The 19,571-nt window shown below is 50.3% G+C and overlaps 1 protein-coding gene across 1 annotated transcript in view; it reads right to left on the minus strand.

Moving 5' to 3' along the window:
• Positions 1-1,000: 1,000 nt before the first annotated feature.
• Positions 1,001-19,571, minus strand: part of CLIP2 (CAP-Gly domain containing linker protein 2) — an 85,076-nt gene continuing 66,505 nt past the window's right edge. Inside the window, exons 9-16 of the mRNA XM_030462446.1 lie at positions 16,489-17,433; positions 13,648-13,705; positions 11,021-11,104; positions 10,431-10,587; positions 9,772-9,931; positions 8,977-9,162; positions 5,365-5,427; positions 1,001-4,771 (exon numbers count right to left, since the gene is read on the minus strand). Of these exons, the coding sequence (XP_030318306.1) occupies positions 4,760-4,771; positions 5,365-5,427; positions 8,977-9,162; positions 9,772-9,931; positions 10,431-10,587; positions 11,021-11,104; positions 13,648-13,705; positions 16,489-17,433 (1,665 nt within the window). The 3' untranslated portion in view covers positions 1,001-4,759. The remainder of the gene's footprint in view (positions 4,772-5,364; positions 5,428-8,976; positions 9,163-9,771; positions 9,932-10,430; positions 10,588-11,020; positions 11,105-13,647; positions 13,706-16,488; positions 17,434-19,571) is intronic.

A 19,571-nucleotide genomic window follows, 5' to 3' on the forward strand; every position in this document is an offset into this window, starting at 1 on the left:
CTCAGGGCATCTGGAGGGGGATGTGGTGGGAAAATGGGGCAGGAGAGGGTGGGATGGAGGGGAAGGGGATGGAGGGGAAGGGGATGGAGGGGAAGGGGGTGGAGGGGAAGGGGGTGGAGGGGAAGGGGGTGGAGGGAAAGGGGGTGGAGGGGAAGGGGGTGGAGGGAAAGGGGATGGAGGGGAAGGGGGTGGAGGGGAAGGGGATGGAGGGGAAGGGGATGGAGGGGAAGGGGGTGGAGGGAAAGGGGATGGAGGGAAAGGGGATGGAGGGGAAGGGGATGGAGGGGAAGGGGATGGAGGGGAAGGGGATGGAGGGGAAGGGGATGGAGGGAAAGGGGGTGGAGGGAAAGGGGATGGAGGGGAAGGGGGTGGAGGGGAAGGGGATGGAGGGGAAGGGGATGGAGGGGAAGGGGGTGGAGGGGAAGGGGACGGAGGGGAAGGGGGTGGAGGGGAAGGGGATGGAGGAACCCCAACAACCTTCTCTGCCTTGGCAAAATCTCTGCTCCAAGGAGTGGGTTGAAGGCTGGGAGCGAGGTTGGAAGGTCCTTCCAGCACTGCCACACCTCACACCTTGCCTGGGAGAAAATAAACCACAGATAAATAAATCCAGGAGATTCCTGCCAGCAGCAGTTGGTCTCTGCTCCAGCTGATGGCAGGAGGGACTCACCAAAGCCCCAAGTGGCTCTGCACAGTCCCCCCCATTGCCCCCAGCCCCTTCCATCCCAGCAGGGCTCCTGCTCTGCAAAACACCCTGAACACAGCCCCAGCACCCCGGGGTGCCTGACTTCAGCCACAGATTTTATTGTTTAGTAAGGAGCTGACCACACCAGCAAGGCAGGAGAGGGGGCAGTGGGACATGAATACAGATCTGCAGGAGTTACACAGACTGAGATTTGTACAACCTTTGTACAGAGGAAGAAATAAAATGAATCAAATAACAAAATAGACATTAGCAGTCAAACCTTTTTTTTTTTTTTGTCTTTTTTTTGTTTTTTTTATATCATACTAACAAAATCTGATAGCCAAAAAATGACTAAGCTACAAAATTGTAATACATACTGTACGGGTAAAAGGTTATCAGCCATTTATACATCTAGGATCATCTTTACTCTGGTAACTTACATGAGGCCTACAGGATCTTAGTGTATTAATAATTCCCTACAAGATAGTGCTGAGCTGCTAAAGCTGCCAGAGAACGGAGCAGTGGGTTGGTTTTTTTTTTTTTTATTAAGACTTTTACAGTGTTATTTGCATCATTTTGTTTTCATGAAACCCTCATGCATCTCTACTGCAAGCCAGAGGAAGGGCTGGTGGTGGCTGGGGGAGGCAAAGAGCTGGGAAAGCCTTGGCTGGCAGCTTTGGCACCCGGGGGTCCCTGTGCTGCCTGCCCCTTCCTCCAGATCTCTGGGTGCTTAGGAGGATAAGCTGAAGTCACCAAGCAAGACAGGTTTGTTTCCCTTTGGTCTAGAGGGTTAGAGAAGAAAGCACTAAACCATGGAGCTGAATCCACTTCAAAGACTTTCATTCCCCTGCTGCCTCCTGCTCCCCCCTCCCCAGCTCCTGGGGCTCCTGGGGAGGATGCTCGGGAGGTGGCTCTGGATGCAGAACCACAGAGGGGGGGGAGAGGGGCAGGGGAGGACACAGCCCCCCCGTGGCAGCTCTCGGGCTGGAGAGAAGAGCGAGGCTGAAGCCAAAAGGGGAGTGAAGGCACGAACAGGACCCAAGCCCTGACTGAGAGCAGGAGGTGGGTGCACCAGTGCTCCAACACCCTGGAAAATCTCCCTTACAGAGCCAAGCCAGTGAGAGCAAAGATCAGGAAGGACTTTATACACCACCAAAAATAGCACTTACACTTACAAATAAATAGAGGGGCTGGGGAAAATCTCCTCCTTGTCTCTTCCAAGTTTGTCCCTACCTCCGAGGGGCAGCCATAGGGAAGCCTGAGCCAATTTGGGAGAGGGAGGACAGGGCTGGTGTCCAAACCTCTTCTGGCCCCTTAGAGAGTTGAGCTGAAACCCCAAGACATATGTGATAACCCTGTGGACACCATCAGACCTTTTGGGGAGCAGCTTCTGTGGACCTGCACCCCAAGGGTGAAGGGGACACAGGGGACCTGGTTTCAGGTCACTGCCTATTTCAGTACAGCCCTGCAACACCAAGATCACAAAGTTCTGCAGAAAGCCAAGAAGTGCCACCATATCCTGGCTGATCCTCAGGCACCAGCACAGCTATAGACAGCCAGAGAAGCCCAGCAGCACCAACTTCACCTCTGCTCAGACCCATCCCATCTGCTGCTGCTCTGCAGTCACCTGGGACCACTGGGGAGAGCAAAGGTCTGAGCTGCTCACAGGGGATGGTCCCTGGCAGGGAAAAGAAGCCAGAAGAAAGAACAGAAGCCAGGGAACAGAACTCCTCCAGCCTGAAGCATTCCCACCCTGACAACTTTGGATCTCATTAATGGAACCAAATACACAGTCACTACAACCACTCCTGGGGGGATCCTGCAGAGCTCAAGGTACATCACAGGAGACAGCAAATGCAGGAGGGTTTTCCCTCTGTAGGTGAAGGCAGATTTGGGTCACAAATCACTAGAAGACCTATCAGGGAAAATAAGGTACAAACCAGAGTGGACTCCTGAACCTGCAGGTGTCCACAAAGCCCTGGGTTCAGAGCCAGGAATGCAGGCAGCTCCGTGTCAGTCCCACTCAAGCCCAGCAGGAGCTGCAAACTCCAGAAACCACCCAGCCCACAGCAGCACCTTGGGAAACACCTGCTCTAAATTCCTGAAACCAGCAGCTCCAAGGGAGGTATTCACCACTGCAGGCTCTGACAACAAACACTCCCCCTAGGACTTTCCCAAATCCCTCAGGAGATAAAAACACCAACCAGGAAGATTTTGGAGATCAGCCTTGGAGAGCATCCCTTGGGAAAGCCCCAGGGAGAGGCAGAGATGTGGTGCCAGTAAGAGCTGATGAAACATCTCTCCAAGGCAGGATGGGATCCCACTTGGAATTCTGGATCCCAAGCTCTGCCTCCCTTTGCAACGTGTGAGATTTCAGCTGTGGTTTCTGACCTGCTTTATCCCCTGAGGTCACCTTCCTCCCTTCAAATGGGGGGAGATCACCTCTCCTGCAGCAAGTGAGGGGAGGGGAGGTAATATTTTATCATAAGCCCAGATGCAGCAACACCCTCCTCATGGCAGAACTTCAGCCAAGAAGCCCAAGTCTTTCCCAGGTTGCTTCTGGCTGCTCATCCCTCGAGGAAGTGTGGCAACCCACTAAGAAAAAAAAAACAACTTTATAGAATATCAGGGCAAAACACAGTGGAGCTGAGATGCTGGGATGCTCATCTGCCTGTGGTCTGGCTCTGGCCTCCTCTCTCAGAGGTCTTCTGTCTTCTTCTCTTCCCCAGATGCCCCAGCATAACACACAAGAGCTTCTGAAGGCTCTTCTGGAGGAGGTGGGCACTAACTAGAGGTTAAAGCCTGGAAAATATTGCTGTGATTTTTCCCTGGGGTATTGAAAGTGAATCTGGAGTCTCACACCTTCAAGAGCACATTGTCCCCTTTCTCCACCTTGATGTCCCTTGGGAGCTTTGGTGCAAAGTTAGAGAAAAAGCCTTCAGAAGAAGGAACAAGACCTTTGCCTGGGCCTGCACTGCTGGGTGGACACAAGAGCTGGGTGGGTTCTGCTCCAAATGCTTGGCTTGAGGTCATGTCCAGAGCATTGCTGAACCCATCACGGCCAGCCAGCCTCTGCTCCAGGGATGCTCACATTCCCTTAGCCTCCTCCCTTCCTGGTTATAGAGCTTGGGCAGCAGACTGAAGAGCCAAGAACAGCTCTGGAGAAACACCAGACAATCCTCAATTAGCTGTTAAATTAAACAGAACCATCTCTTCCAGGCATCTGTCCCACACTGCCTGCAGCCAGGCTGGAGCCCTCAGGATGCTGAGGATGCTGAGATTCAGCCACCTGTGGAGCCTGTGCTCCAAAAAGACCCAGGAAAACCCCTATGAGTGAGGGGACCCAGGCTGGGGCTGCTGTTTTTCCTGCAGGAAGAAAGGCCAACCCCATCTAAGCAAGGTTTGCCTGTCCCCAAACTCAGAGCCAGCACAGCTCCCTTCCCAAAGAGCAGTGGGTAAGAAAGGAAATAAATATCCCTCTGAAATCTGATCATTTCCCATGACATGATACAAGTACTCAGTGCTCAAGAACAGCAAAGTCTCCTCCAAGGCAAGGAGGGCAGCACATCCCCACACCCCATCCTTCCTCAGCCCAGCAGGTTTCACTTGCTCGTGCAGGTCCTCAGGACACCAGGGTGGGTGGATGAGAAGGGAAAGACCATGTGGACAGTGTCCAGCCTCTGGTCACAAGCTTTGGAGTTGAACACCACAAGGAAATCCCTCTGCAGCTCCTGTGGGGTTATTGGGACTCACTGACACTTCAGCCCTGCCCACACCAGCTGGTGGGACAAGGGCAGCTCAAGCAATACAAGGTCCACAGGCAAAACCAACACAAGTAAGATACCAAACCCAGAGAAGTCTTTCTGCTCCCTCCTGGAATGATGGCTGTCTTGGAAAACTGGGCTCCAGGATTGTCCTGATGACAACAGTTAATATATTATAAATATTGTCCTGCTTTAAAGTGAAAATACTGTGTCTGGTCTTTTGGAGGTGCTAAAGCCAGATGTGGTATTGTTTTTCCTGACTGTGCACAGGAGCTGATACTGGCATGAAATGATCCTCTTCACCTCTTCTCTATCAGAGTTTCTCCTGGAAGAGAAGAGATCTTGTTAGGAAAACGAGGGCAAGCACAGAGGGCATTTCACAGAAGAGGAAACTGAGGCACAGAGCAGGATGCCACCATGCCCTGACCCTACTGCTCTGCCCAGTAAGCCACACTGCCTCCTCCTCCTCAGGCCAACCACCTTATCTTTAGGGAAATAAATGTCTGGGGCTAGTCTGGAGCTAAAAATTTTGGAGACCTGAACACCATGTCCCATGAATGTCACCCATGTAAAGGGGGTAGCAGAGATCTGAGACTCAGCAGGTCCCAGCTGGGGCTGCCAGGCATGGACATGGGCACTGACCCAGGAGACTGAGGGAAACTCCTTCCCCACTGTGTCCCCCAGAGCAACCAATCATTGCACCTTCCTGAGGACTTCCAAGTGGGTTTTCATGGCAAAGGGAACTTCCCAGCATGCCTGGGAACTGGAGCTGTGCAAAACCCCTTGGCTTTCACTGTGGGAAACACAGTCAGGCTCTGCTGGCAGAGCTGCCTCCATCCCAGAGCTCTCCCTGGCACAGCAGGCAAGAAACCACATGCAGCAGGCACTGTTTTAAACAACCTTTTGCTTTGGACTTACCTCTTGCTTGTGGGATTTATCCTGCTGGTGAATCCCATTAGCTGACCCAGAATTTCCAACAGTCTGCAAGGGAAAAAGGGACAATGAAGAGGGACACAGAGCTTGGTGGGTTGGTCTCCAAGCACCAAGACCTGGCAAGCCCCACAAGAAAAGGAGAATGCAGAAACCACCCCTCACTTTTGGCAAGAAGCTTCCTGCCCTCTGCAGCCTGGCCCAGTCCCCATGGGATGGCTTCTATCCTTCCCTCCCTCCCCCAAGTTTAATGACACAGACCTGGCTCTTAAATCCTGATAAAGAAACCTGCAGAACAGAGCCCCAGGAGCATCCCAGCAGTGAAAAGGACATTTGCCATTCCCCATTTCCCTCCCTGGGGACAAGGCAGGCAGGCAGGACAGGCTGTTCTATCTTTAGAGAGCATAAAGAACTTTTAAACATTTATGATGCTTCTTGAGCAGGGGAAAACGTGGAGCCCTTCAGCTTCAAAATGACAGAAGAGGCACAAACAAGAGCAGAAAGCTGCAGCCAGAGGTCCCAATGTGCCAGATGTCAATTCCTGGGGTCGTGGCAATCAGATTCACAGTTGCTGGCGAATTGCTGATGACAGCAAAACAAGACATTAAAGGAAGACAAGACCACAAGGTTTGAACCCCATCATTAGAGGAGTCCCAGCTACTCAGCTTCCACTCTCACCATGCCCAGGGAGGTGGATAATCAACCCCAGGGGATGGAGGTTTAGCTTGGGCAGGAAAACCAGGCAGAGATGCAAACTGAGCTCTGCTTGGAGAGCCTCACTGTTTGCCAGGCAGTGAAATTCTGCTGGGATGGAGGGAGGGTGAGGATGGAGCTGCTGTAGTGACTCAGCCTTGGGGGTCTGCACCTACTCCCACGTGGCCTCACACAAGGCAACACATCCTACCCTGCCAGCAGCACACCCGAGCACTGAGCAGCCACTGGACACTGGAATTTAGGTCTGAAATTTGGTCTCAGTACAGGGTCACAATAATGAGCTGAGTGGTACAAATGTGCTTGAAATGAGACACAAAAGCTCCCAGAGCAATCACTGTAAAATCTCCAAGAAAAGGCCCGAGTGGCAAATCCTCGTCATTTCCTGCAGAGATCAAGGTCTCCCCAAGACACAGAGAAGGCAAAGATCCTCTTCCTCTATTACAGGACAAAGAATTTGCAGCTGCAGGCATGGAAACAGCAAGGCAACAATTACTCAGCAAGGAAAGGAAGACTCAGTGCCTCCTCCTGCACCTCCTTGCCTGGCAGCAAGGCCAGCCCTGCACATCAAGGGCTGCAGAGCATGGAGACTGATGGAGCCCACAGAGGGAGAGCAGCAGCTGGTGGTAATTAGAGATTTCCTTCTGGAGCAGGCTGTAAAGTGAAGGCTTTGCAGAGAAAAAGAGAGCCATGCCAAGGCAGATCCTCTCTGCCATCAGAAAGGAGAGAGGAGGTGGTCAGGAGGCAGTGCAGAATGAGTTAGAGCAGAAATGTGGCTTCTGGGGAAGAAGCATCAATTCCCTGTTGCACCAGAATCTCTTTAGGTCAGCATCATCCTCAGGTTTAGGCTGAAAGCCCTTGGTTAACAACTCCCCTTTCACAAGGGGAAGGATGAGCAGCTATCACACTGAAACCAGGGAGCTTTGATCCAGACTTCCTCCCAACCAGGCACTTCAAACCCCTGACTTCAATAGCAGTTTGAAGCCTGGCTTCCCACAATAATCCTCTGCCTGTCTCTCAGCACCACGGTTTGGAGCTGCAGACATGATGCTATCTTGTTATCTCTAAGGTTTCTAAAGCATGAAAGCATCAGTGTAATACCAGGGATAGATTAGCTGCCCTCCCAAGGCCCAGCCCCACTCCCTGTGTGTAAAATGAGTTATTTTCTACAGCTGGGAAAGAAATAATGACCACCTGGAGACAGGAAGGCAGAAAGGAAGACTTCCTTTCCTCAAGGGTCTCAGCATCCAATGAACCAGGGAATAATTCCCCCCACCCTTCCCATAGCTGCCAGCAGATGAGCTTTTGTCAGGATGCTTTTTCATTCGAGAGGCAGCACTGGCAGCAGAAGCTGAAGCCACTCTGGAGGTACCAACAAGATGAGAGCACATCTTGGACTGCCACAAACTTGTCATCACCACTCCAGCTGTCCTGTCTGCTGCTGGTACTGCAGGATATCAAGAGGCTGCTCTGCAACACACAGATGCTCATCTGAGCCAGCAGAGCTTTCAAGGGCTGCAGCTGTTTTTAGCAAGCCCTGCTGCAGCACAAGCAGCTGCTCAGTGCATCTACAGACTGTGCAGAAGGCAGTGTCATGGGAGGAGAAGGCTTGGTGCCCACAGGTTACCTACCACAACAACACCTCTGCTCTGGAGCCAGACTGAGAGGGTTGGGGCTGTTGAGCCTGGAGAAGAGAAAGCTCCAGGGAGACCTTAGAGCACCTTCAAGTGCCTGAAGGGGCTCCTGGAAAGCTGGGGAGGGACTTTTCATCCAAGAGGATAGTGATAGGACAAGGGTGATGGTTTTCAACTGGAAGAGGCAGTGAGCTCTCTCAGCTTGGCTTTGTAGGAGACGTGTCCCAGGCCCCTGATCATTTCTGTGGCCCTCCTCTGGACCTGCTCCATCAGATCCGGGTCCTTCCTGTACTGAGGGCTTGACAAGGCTCTGAGCAACCTGATCTGGTTGAGGGTGTCCCTGCTTAATGCAGGGGGGTTGGACTGGATGACCTTGAGAGGTCCCTTCCAACCCAAATTATTCTGTGATTCTATACAGCAAACACTCTTACAGAGCACAAAAGGATCCATATGTGTGACTGAGCCAGCAATGTGCCCAGGTGGCCAAGAAGGCCAGTGGCATCCTGGCCAGTGTGGCCAGCAGGTCCAGGGAAGGGATTCTGCCCCTGTGCTCAGCCCTGGTGAGGCCACAGCTTGAGTCCTGTGTCCAGTTCTGGGCCCCTCAGCTCAGGAAGGAGATTGAGGTGCTGGAGCAGGTCCAGAGAAGAGCAAGGAGGCTGTGAAGGGATCCAGCAGAATTCCTGTGAGGAAGGGCTGAGGGAGCTGGGGGTGTTGAGGCTGGAGAAGAGGAGGCTCAGGGGAGACCTCATCACTCTCTCCAACTCCCTGAAAGGAGGTTGGAGCCAGGGGGGGTTCAGGCTCTGCTCCATCAGTCAGAAAAGAGGGCATGGGCTTCAGCTCTGCCAGGGGAGGGTTAGGTTGGATATTTGGAAAAAATTCTTTCCAGAGAGGGTGATCAGGCATTGGAATGGGCTGCCCAGGGAGGGGGCGGATTCTCCATCCCTGGAGGTTTTTAAGAAGAGCCTGGATGTGGCACTGAGTGCCATGGGCTGGGAACCACAGGGAGAGTGGATCAAGGGTTGGACTTGATGATCTCAGAGCTCCTTTCCAACCCAGATGATTCTGTGATTCTATATTTACTGAGGAAGAAGGCTTTTTCTAAGTTTTAAGCTGCACCTAACAGAACAAAGTTTCCAGAGGTAGAAAGGGACCCAGGTGGCTGCATCACCCCCCCCTCACCCAGCACAGAGATTGCTCAAAGACAGAGAGACTGCTGTGGGCTGAACCACTCGGGAAACACCTGTGGGTGCCCTACCTGTGTTTTCTCCGAGGAGAGCCTCATGGCTTCCATGAGCTTCTCCATCTGGTGTCCCTGCTCCAGGGCATTCCTCAGCACGTCCTCGGTGCTGAGCAGGCGGTGCTGCAGCCGGATCAGCTCTGACTCTGAGGAGGGGTCGATCAGGGAGTAACGTCGCTGGTCTGGGATGGATTTTTCCTTGTCCTTATCCAGCAAAGGGAAAAGAGCAACGTGTTAGAATTAGAACCAGCAACCACAGAAACTCAGCAAAACAGAACTCTACAGCTAACCCACATCACCATGTTTTTTTTGTTGTTTTAACAGTAGAGGGGGTCAGAGCACAACTCTGCAGGCATTAGCATCAAGGGCAGGCAGCAGTAGTTCCAGTTCAAATAAATTATTCACATTTCAACCCCATTATTCACATTTCAACCACTGGAGGACACTGAAGTACAGGGGAATTAGAGGACATTGCTGGTTCCTAGAGCAGACAGTGTGTAAAACAATGTGGGGGAGCTGCCCAACCTTGTGGCTTTGCCACAATCTTCAGTCCTATCTAGCCTTGGACCTAAAACCCATGGGAAGAGAGAAAAAAAAACACTGGAAAAGGACAGAAGGACATTTTTTGCTGCTTATTGAGGTGCAATTGAGCTAGGCCACAGCTCACAGGCTTCTCAGGGAAGTTCCCATCAGCTGCTTCATCAGCAAACGGGAAGACTTGGAGCAAGGTTGAAGGGTAAGAAGAGCCCAGAGCCCTCCAGCCCCCAGACTGCTTTCAGTTTTCCAAGCCCAGAAGGGTTTTGGTGCTCTCACCAGCACAACCAGTTTCTCTCTGAGCCCCTTGATGTCATCTTTGAGCTTCTGTTCCTTCAGCCTCCACTCAGCTTTGTGCACTTCCCGGCTCAGGTCCCGCTCTGGCCCCGGTGAGTGCCGGTTTGCTTCCAGTAACAAAGCCCTCAGCTCATTCAGACTCCTGGAAACAGCAGTAAGAAAAGGTGAAGACATTTCCAGAACCCACACACCACTGGAATTCAGCTGTGCCCCCCACCCATCTTTGCTACAGATCCAGAAAATAGCCAAGAACAAAGCTCACCCAATTCCCACCTCTCCAGGGAACTCTGCTCTCCTGTCCCCCCCACACCAGCTCCAAGGGGGATGGGACCTGCCCAGGGCACTGTTCCAGAGCAGGGCAGCAGCCAACCAAGCTGGCTTGTACTTGGTTTCATCTACATGGGGGCTGAGCTGCCCTGACCCTCCTGGCGAGCAGTGGAAGGGCAATCCCTTTGCTAACACACAGTCCCCAGTTTGAACCAAATTCCCCCAGGAGCATCTTTAAAGAATGGGAAAGCTGGGGGCTGGATTTCAGCAACTCAACTTCTAGATTTCTTTTGGTGGCAAATTACAGCAGCCTGAATGGACACCAACACAGAGTCCCTGTCTCCAAACTCAGGCCTTCAGATCTCCAGACTGACCTTTCCTTCTTGAGCAGCTCCTGGCTAATCAGGACCAGTTGCCCTGAAGCATCATGTGTTTTCTTAGTCAAGGACTCCAGTTCACCTTCCAGCCTCTTCTTTTCTTTTAATACTGAGTCAGCCTTCTTTTCTGCTGTTTTGCATTTCGTTTCCAAAGCTACAAGAAGGATAAAGGGAAAAGAAAGGTCACTTAAGTGCTTTAACTTACACATCTATGCTTTTTGCCTTTTTTCCCTAATTTCCACTCTTAATACTGCAGCACTGGATCTAGCCCTGTGTAAGGGGAGACCTTGGGCACAACACACTCAGCTCCATTTATTTCTGCTGACAATATCAGCTTTTGACATTCCATGAGCCACCAAACCCCCTTTCCCATAGGATCCAAATGTCTGCTGCAATTTTTGTATTCACCTCCTGAAAAGAGACCACAACTCCTGAGCAATTTGTCACCAGCAACAGCCACTACCAGACAGACAGCACCATGTTTGCTACCTGGCCCTTTCACCACCTGGACTCTTGTCCAACACCAGGAGAGGGGATGAGCAGGCAAAACACCACGTTCCCACCAGCACTGGATTAGGGAAACTTACCACTTACTTGGGCCCTTAGAGTTTCAGCCTGGGACACCAGCAATGACACCTCCTTGTCTCTTTTACTCAGCTTGTCTTGAAGGTCTGGGGGAGAATGACAAGAGAAAAACGAAGATGCTTGGCAAGTGCTTTGTGCAAATCAGGAAGGCATCAAGTGTAGAGCAGGGACTGGAACAGGGGCATGGTGGTGGCACCCTGGTGCCCTCCATCAGCAGGAGACAGACAATGGGTGCTTGTCACTGCTTCTCACCACCACCCAGGCATTAGCAGGCAGGAAACACAGCTGGGAAGTCACATCAAGTTTAAGAAAGCAGCCACAAAGGGAAGAAAATCTTAATAAAAACCACAGAAAGGAACTTTTAGCATGTATCTTTGTGCTGCCTTGTAGAATGAAAGGCAGAGAGAGTTTTAAAAGACATTTTCTGGAACTGATGCATTTCCACACTCAGCCAGAGCTGTAGAATAGAATTGGCTGGGTTGGAAGGGACCTCAGAGATCATCAAGTCCAACCCTTGATCCACTCCCCCCGTGGTTCCCAGCCCATGGCACTCAGTGCCACATCCAGGCTCTTTGGAAATATCTCCAGACACGGAGAATCCACTACTTCCCTGGGCAGCCCATTCCAATGCCTGATCACCCTCTCCAGAAAGAAATTCTTTCTCATCTCCAACCTAAACCTCCCCTGGCCACAGCTTGAGACCCTGCCCTCTTGTCTGCTGAGAGTTGCCTGGGAAAAGGAGCCCAACCCCCCCCTGGCTCCAACCTCCTTTCAGGGAGTTGTAGAGAGTGATGAGGTCTCCCCTGAGCCTCCTCTTCTCCAGCCTCAACACCCCCAGCTCCCTCAGCCTCTCCTCACAGGATCTGTGCTCCAGTCCCTTCCACAGCCCAGTTGCCTCCTTTGGACCTGCTCCAGCACCTCAATCTCCTTCCTGAGCTGAGGGGCCCAGAACTGGACACAGGACTCAAGCTGTGGCCTCCCCAGAGCTGAGCACAGGGGCAGAATCCCTTCCCTGGACCTGCTGGCCACGCTGTTCCTGATCCAGCCCAGGATGCCATTGGCCTTCTTGGCCACCTGGGCACACTGCTGGCTCCTCTTCAGCTTCCTGGCAATCCAGACTCCCAGGTCCCTTTCTGCCACTCTGTGCCCAGCCTGGAGCTCCCCATGGGGTTGTTGTGGCCAAAGTGCAGGACCCGGCACTTGGCCGTGTTAAACCTCATCCCCTTGGGATCATCCCAACTCTCCAGTCTGTCCAGGTCCCTCTGCAGAGCCCTCCTGCCTTCCAGCTGATCCACATTCCCCCCCAGCTTGGTGTCATCTCTGAATTTGCTGATGATGGACTCAATCCCCTCATCTAAATTGAAGTAGATTTGAAGTATGATGCTTTGTGGCTCAAACTGGTTGGTTGGGTATATCTACAGATGGCTCAGTCAGTGGGGACAACAAGCAGGTGCTCTGAGAGGGCGTTTTGAGAGCAATGGCTCCTGGACCTACATATGCTCTGTCCTCACAGGCAACTCCCTGTCAATCAGCAAACAATTTGGTATAAAATGTATGTGACCCTGCCCCTGGAAAGACAGCACTGAGGGACAGTGGGAAGAAGGAAAACCACCTCTGCCTGGACCCACAGACACCTGGAAGGGCAGTCACACTAAGTGAAGTTACTATTAATTGAAGTTTTAGTGAGTCAGATTCCACAGTAATCCCTGTTCAGGTTGCTACACCCTCAGCAGGACAAGGGCTGTACAGAAAACAGATGCTTTAGAGGAAAATAACTGAGACAAGGCCAGGCCACCACAAACCACATGGCACTGGAGGAGTGACAAGTTAGTTCTTGTCACCTCTGTCATCTATACCAACGTTTTCTGCCCAAGAAACTCCCAGACAACACTATGGGAGAATGAAGAAACATGAATCTCCTGGGAATGAGGAAGGGAAAAAGTGATCTGGAAGCAACTTGTGTGTCTTGGAACAGCTCTGAATCCTTCAGAGCCACCCAAAGTGTGTGACACCCAGTGAGGTGGTGGGACCAACACTGACCATCTGGGCCACCAAGCTGTGATCTGGCCAGGCTGACTGGGGTTTTACCCTCTTCATGAGGGAGGCTGAGAGCAATTCCATGTCAAAGCTACTTTAGACAACTTTTCTGAGTAGCTAAATTCTACATTTTGTTAAAAGAATGGATTTGGTTTATAGCAGGGTTTAATTAAATGAGTAACTCCCATGACTTTAAGCCAGTCACATTAATATACACAATAATATACACATTAATAATGCCATTAGCAGTCCTCTCCTATGAATAAATTACATTTAATGGCCAGATTTTACCTGCTGTAACACTCAGTGAAAGGATGGAAGGAAATGAACTCATTTGCCCAGATGTCTCCAACCTGCACCATCTGTGCAGTGTGTGTGGAACACAAGAAAAAACATCCACGTCCAACCCTGCAAATGCTCAGCTGGATTAGAAAATAATAATAATAATAAAAAGGCAGACAACAACTGCCACCCAGCAAAAGCTGAGAGATGAAATGGCTTCCTAAGCCCCTTCCACACAGCCATCCCTGCAAGGGCAGAAAGTTAAGAGAAAAAGAAGGCACAAGAACAGGGGAAAAAACAAATTTTATACCTTCCATGGTCTGCTTCATCTTTATCTTTTCTTCTGAAATATCATTAGTTTCAATCATCTGAAATAAATGGAAAATAGGAGATGTAAAGCAGCCCAAAGATTCCAAGCAAAGTTCACAGCCACAAAGCCCTGCCCAAAGGAGAAGTTCATCTGGTACCCAAGGGAGAATTTTACACACCCCTGAGAGGGAAACTCAGGCTTTAGAGGAGCCACTCCTACACCTGGAGGCTCCAAGGTACCATCTGAGAGTGCCCACAGCCACCAGCAAGATTCATCCAGGAGGGAAAAGAGATCAGGCTCTGGTTCCACCTTTCTTAAACCCAAAGCTTGTGCAGAGTGATGGAGGAGCAGCTCTGCTTCAGACCAATCCCCTGGGGTTAATTATGGCAAATAATTGCAAATTCTCTCTAGCATTCAGTGTGAGACCTATCAGACAAGTTCCTCAACTTCTGAAGAATCTCACTGTGCCCACAGTTATAAAACCAGTAACAAAGCAGGGCTAAAACAATAACCAGAGGATGAACTCATGAACAAAAAATAAAGTAAAAATAGATAGAAATAAAATATATATAAATAAATAAAACAAAAATAAATAAAATAAAAATTTAAATAAATATATTAAAAATATATATATATATGAGCCAATGCTGGTTCCTATAGAGGAGTCTGCCTCTTCCCCACCCTTTTTTGTCCATCCTGCAATGAAAGGCCACAGAGTTCAGAGCTCACAGCCAAGCAGAGGCCACAATTCAGCCCTTGAAGCCTCTTCCCCTCCAGTTTGTGGGACCTCAAGAGATGCCCCAGCTCAAGCAGCTGCTGTGACCACCACTTTGGGGATGAAAGAAATTTGTTTGTTTAAAATATCTGGACAGTTAACACTGCAGTCATATTAAATCAGCCAAGACACCTAAAAATAAATTTGCCCTGTGATATTCCAGGGCTTTCACCCATGCACTTCTTCCTGTTTGCCTGATTTTTATCAGCATGTAGTTAAAACATGAACAATTTCAAGACTCCCTGGTTCCAATCCAACATCAGTGTCCCTCAGAGCCCTCTGATTTATCTAAAGGGCTCTAAAACAAGACTCCAACTTCTTTCTACATCCAGTGCTGTTGGAATATTGGCTATAACGTGTGATATGTTCATAGAATCATAGAATTTTTGGCATTAAAAAGGACCTTAAAGCTCATCCAGTCCCACCCCCCCTGCCATGCTCAGGGACACCTCCCACTGCCCAGGGTGCTCCAAGCCCCATCCAACCTTCAACACTGCCAGGGATGGGGCAGCAGCAGCTTCTCTGGGAAACCTGGGACAGGGGATCCCCATCAAATTAAAGAATTTCCTCCTAATGTCTGACCTAAATCTCCCCTCCTCAAGTCTGAAATCATTTCCCCTTGTCCTCTGACTACACACCTGTGTGAAGAGCCCTCCCCAGCTTTCTTGTAAGCCCCCTTCAGATACCAGAAGGTTGCTATGTGTAATAACAACCTGCTTTTCCCAGGCTTGTCCTCATTCTTTACAACTCTCTTCACTAGCTGAAACATCCTGAGCAACCCTTGAAGCACCATTCATGCTGTAAATCCCCCCTTGAGCTTTTCCCTCTCCTGCCCAGTTTGTGTCTTTTTGCAGGCACAAAGCTCTGACTTGGTCACCAGTGATCCATGGGCTGCACTTTGGTGCCCAGAAGTGCAACAGCTTTCAGTGGGGCTGTTCCCAATGGCAAATTAAACACAGAGACTGTGTTCCCTTCCTTGGCATCTCAGTCTGGGGAACAAGGGACTACAGCACCAGTGATAAATTTCAAGCAAGTATTCTAAAAAAGTGCATATTTCATGGTTTCTTTTCATTTCCTGCCTGCCCCCCCAAAGGGAGAAGTTGGAAATTGGGTTTGTGCTAATTTCTCCTGCAAAACTCAGACACAAAGAGGTCCAGCCTAGAGCTGTGAGCAGTGGATTTCCCCTCCTCACTCTGCTGCAAAGCCACCCATGTGTCCCTGTGCCATGCCTGAAGATGGCATCCTCTGCCAAACAAAAAGAAATCAATGAGCAGGACATAAAAAGACACAAAGGCCACAGAAAATAGACCCTGCCACATTATTACTGCTCTTATTCCAGCCTTCCCTGGTGGGGTCAGGGCTCTATTCAACCAGCAATTGTATTTCCTCAGCCTGCTGCCATCCCAGCCCCTCCTAGCAGCTCTTCCCCCACAATCCCCAAAGTCAGCATTTCCCCTGGGTTTCCTAAATATTCTACCAAGCCTCCCTGCTGCATTGCTGGCACTCACCTCCCCCCCAGTCCCCACCAGCTGGCCCCAAAATGGGGCTCTCAAACCATGCTCTGTGTGCTGAGCAAGCTACAGGCTCCACCTCAGCATGGGCAAGGATTCTCCTTCCACCCTGTCTTCCACCCACCCCAAATGGCCCTGGCTCAACAATACCCTGAGGCTGCTGCAGCTCCTTGGAGGACAAGACTTGTATTGCAGAAATGATGCTTTGGAGCCCAGAGTGCTGCTTGCCCTATTCTGCTGGAGCCCTATTTGGAACTTGCCCTATTTGGAGCCCTATTCTGCTGCCACTCCTGGGGCTTCAAGCCCAGATGTGGCCCACTTGCTTCTCTTGGCTCTGATTTCTGCTCACTGTGCAGCTGGACTGGCTTCCAAGAGTGGGAAGGCACCTTCAGCATGGAGATACCATGCAGAAAAAGCAGCACCCATGGAAGGTACATCCAGAAACTTCAAGGCATAGAAACCTCAGACAACTGGCCAAGGCAGCAGCTGAGGGCTGCTCCTAGGGAGGGCTACAAACAGTGATGATAAACAAGCAAAATGACCCAGAAGTCATACATTTGCATGCTGAGAAGGGTGCAGGGCCTCCATGGACTGCAGCTTGTTCTCTAAGACAAGCACTTTTTCCTGCAATCTCTGGATCTCCTGTTTGCTCTGGGCTTCTGTTTTCTGTAACACTTCATAGTCCAACATCTTCTTCTCAGCCAAAGAAATCTGCTCTTTCAAGAAAGCTATGGCTTGTGTCTGATCTTTATATTCACCATGAAGTTTCTCCAGTTCATGCATCCTCAGCTCAGCATCTCGACACTTGTCCTTCACATCCTGGAGCTCAAGAAGGTGCTGATTGCTTTTGGTTTCCAGCTGCATTTTCCAGTCACTGTTGCTTTTCTCCACTTCATCCACAGCCTCCTGCAGCTTCAGTTTGAGACTCTCTTTCTCCTTTATATGCACAGCTGTCTCAATGTCATGCTTTGCTTTCAGGTTCTCCAGCTCAAGCTGGTGTTCCATCTTTATACTCTCCACCACTGCCTTCAGTTCCACGATCTCCTTGTGCTGGGTGTCAGAGCCTGTGTTCAGCGTGGCTTTGAGATCCTCCAGAGACTTCTGGTGGTCAGAAGCCAACGTGTCCAACTTGGATTTCCAGTTGTCCATAAGCCCCATGTTCTCATTAGTAGCTTGCTGAACTTTATGCTTCAAGTCGACGATTTCCTGCGCGTACTTCTCGTTGAGAGCCTTCAGCTTTTCCATCTCCTGCTGATACTTCTTCAGTGTCTTCTCATACTTCTCCTTGAGCTGGCTGCTCTCCTTCTGATGCTCCTTGGTGGCAGACAGCAGCTGATCTCGCAGACGAAGAGCCTCTGACTGGAAGCCAAGGTTCTGCTCGGGGGGCTCTGCTTGGTGGGAGCTCCGGAGGCACTGCCGAAGTTCATCCACCTCGCTGCACCTCAGGCTCAGCTCCTCCTCCAGCTCCAGGATTCTGGACTTCTCAGCTACTGTGGTTAACTGCAAGATGACAGAGAAGACAAAGTCAGTACCCACCTGGCATCCTGCCTTTTAGGAAGTGTTTTCCAGTGGAAGTAAATCCAAAGGATGTTTATTCAGCAGAGTGCAGATAACCAGGGAAAAGAATAACCCAGCACCCTCCAGTCTGAGTACAGTTTTGCACCAGGGTAACTATCACTGGTAACTCTGTGCCAATTGCAATTTGGTTTTTCTGGAGAAGCAACACACACCTTTGAACCAAGCCTTGACGTTTCGTAGGAAGCAAACCAGTGGCTTAAGAAAAATAATGTCCTGAAAGGGCATTACATTCCCAGCTGAGGCACCTTGCCAGCTGATGCACAGAGGGAACGTGACTGCACATGCAGGAACACCACAAGCACCAAAACCAGCAGTAAGCACATCGTGTTTCCTTTACTTTTCAGCAATCCTCAGCCTACAGACCTCCCTCTCTCCTGCATTGTCATTTGTTTACCCTGGTGTAAAAAGGAAAGGGGATTTTTACACGTGAGTACTTGTTAGAGTTTAATAGCAAAGTAAAAACAAGGTGGGAGGCTAGAGGATGCAAGACAATAAATCTGGAGATGGTTAACATTGAGCATAAGGGCTATGGGTCAATGTCTGACAGTCTGGATGCAACCTACCAGGGCTGAACTACCTGTGAGCCACAGAGAGTTCAGGGGACTGCAGCTCTGGATGGAGAAGAGGAGATTGGACTAGAGGAAATAACAGAAAAAGGCAGAAGAAACAAGGAAACCAAGAGAATCTTCCAGTGCCAAAACACAAGGGATCAATTCCATTTCATGTCAGTCATCTCCCCACTACCCATCAGCCCAGGCCTGGGTATTTTTTTTATTTTAGATGGGAGTAGGAGCAATCCAAACCATTTAGTCCTTTTGGAGAACATCACATTTGTGCATTCTACAGCTCTAACAAATCCCACGGTGAGGAGCAAGCTCACAGGAGGCAAGTTGGCCACTTCCCACACCCCACATCAGCACAAAAAAAGCCCTTTCCACATCTTTCATGCTTTCAGCTTGGGGTGTGATGCTCAGCCTGCTGCAGGCACGGCCAAGGAGCAGAGCTGGTCCCCCTGCACTCACCAGCATCTTCTCTTTCAGGTGGAGGGAGGACAAAGGGAATGCTGAGTGCAATGTTCTTTTCCATTCCAGGCTGGGGGGAGCCTCCAGGCAGAATGGATTGTGCAGGTATTAGTTGGACATGTTAACTGAGAGATGAGTTGTGAAGAGCCCAGGGGTCAAATGGTGGCATGGGGCAGAGAAGCAAAACTCAATCTGAGAAACAAGTCCCCCATACAAGAAGCAAAGCTGGAAATTATAAGGTTCTACCATTTCCAGGAGAGCAAGGAGAAAACAAACCCAAACAACAGAACAAAACTCAGGGAAGCCTAAATTCAAGCCAAACCCCATCAACCCCACAAACAAACCAACCAAAAAAAACCCCAAAGCAAGGCATCATGAGCATCAAGGGAGGGGGCAAGCAGGCTGTTCTGCAGGCAGGGCAAGTGGGGGTCCATTACCCTGGTGTCCTCTAATTCTCTGAGGAGTTTTTCAGCCTGTGCCTTCTCAAACAGCAGGCTCTGCTCGAGCTCCCGTATTCGGGCATGCTCCAACTGCGTCTGAGTCTGGTCACACAGAGGGAAAAAAGAGAGTGGAGATGGGAAAAGGGGAAGGGAGAGAGAGAAAAAGAGAGGGAAAGAGAAGGCTGCAACATCATCTGCAGTGTACAAGACAAGGAAAGGCAGTTAACAGAAGGAGAACAAAGATCCAACCAAGTAGGAAAAAACCAAACCGAACAGAAAGTGGTCACTGGGGGATTTTACATGGTACTCCTGGTGGCTATTCCCCAAAAAGTGGAATTAGGATGGGAAAACATCCCTCTGCATTAGAAACCTGCTTCAGCCTTTTCCTGCATTGAGACTTGAAGACACTTCCTAAAAAACCCCAAAGCTCCCCACTGCTGCAGATCACCAGGACAGGACCTGTGCACTGCACCAGAGGATGCAAAGACCACGCACTGATCCTCTGCATCTTTCCACAGGAGGAATCACAAAATAGATTAAAAAAAAAAAATAAAATTGGAAGTTCCCATCCTCTTTTTTGCTCTGGAGGCAGCTTGAG

The sequence above is a fragment of the Calypte anna genome, chromosome 19, assembly GCF_003957555.1.
Source record: "Calypte anna isolate BGI_N300 chromosome 19, bCalAnn1_v1.p, whole genome shotgun sequence".
NCBI lineage: Eukaryota > Metazoa > Chordata > Aves > Apodiformes > Trochilidae > Calypte > Calypte anna.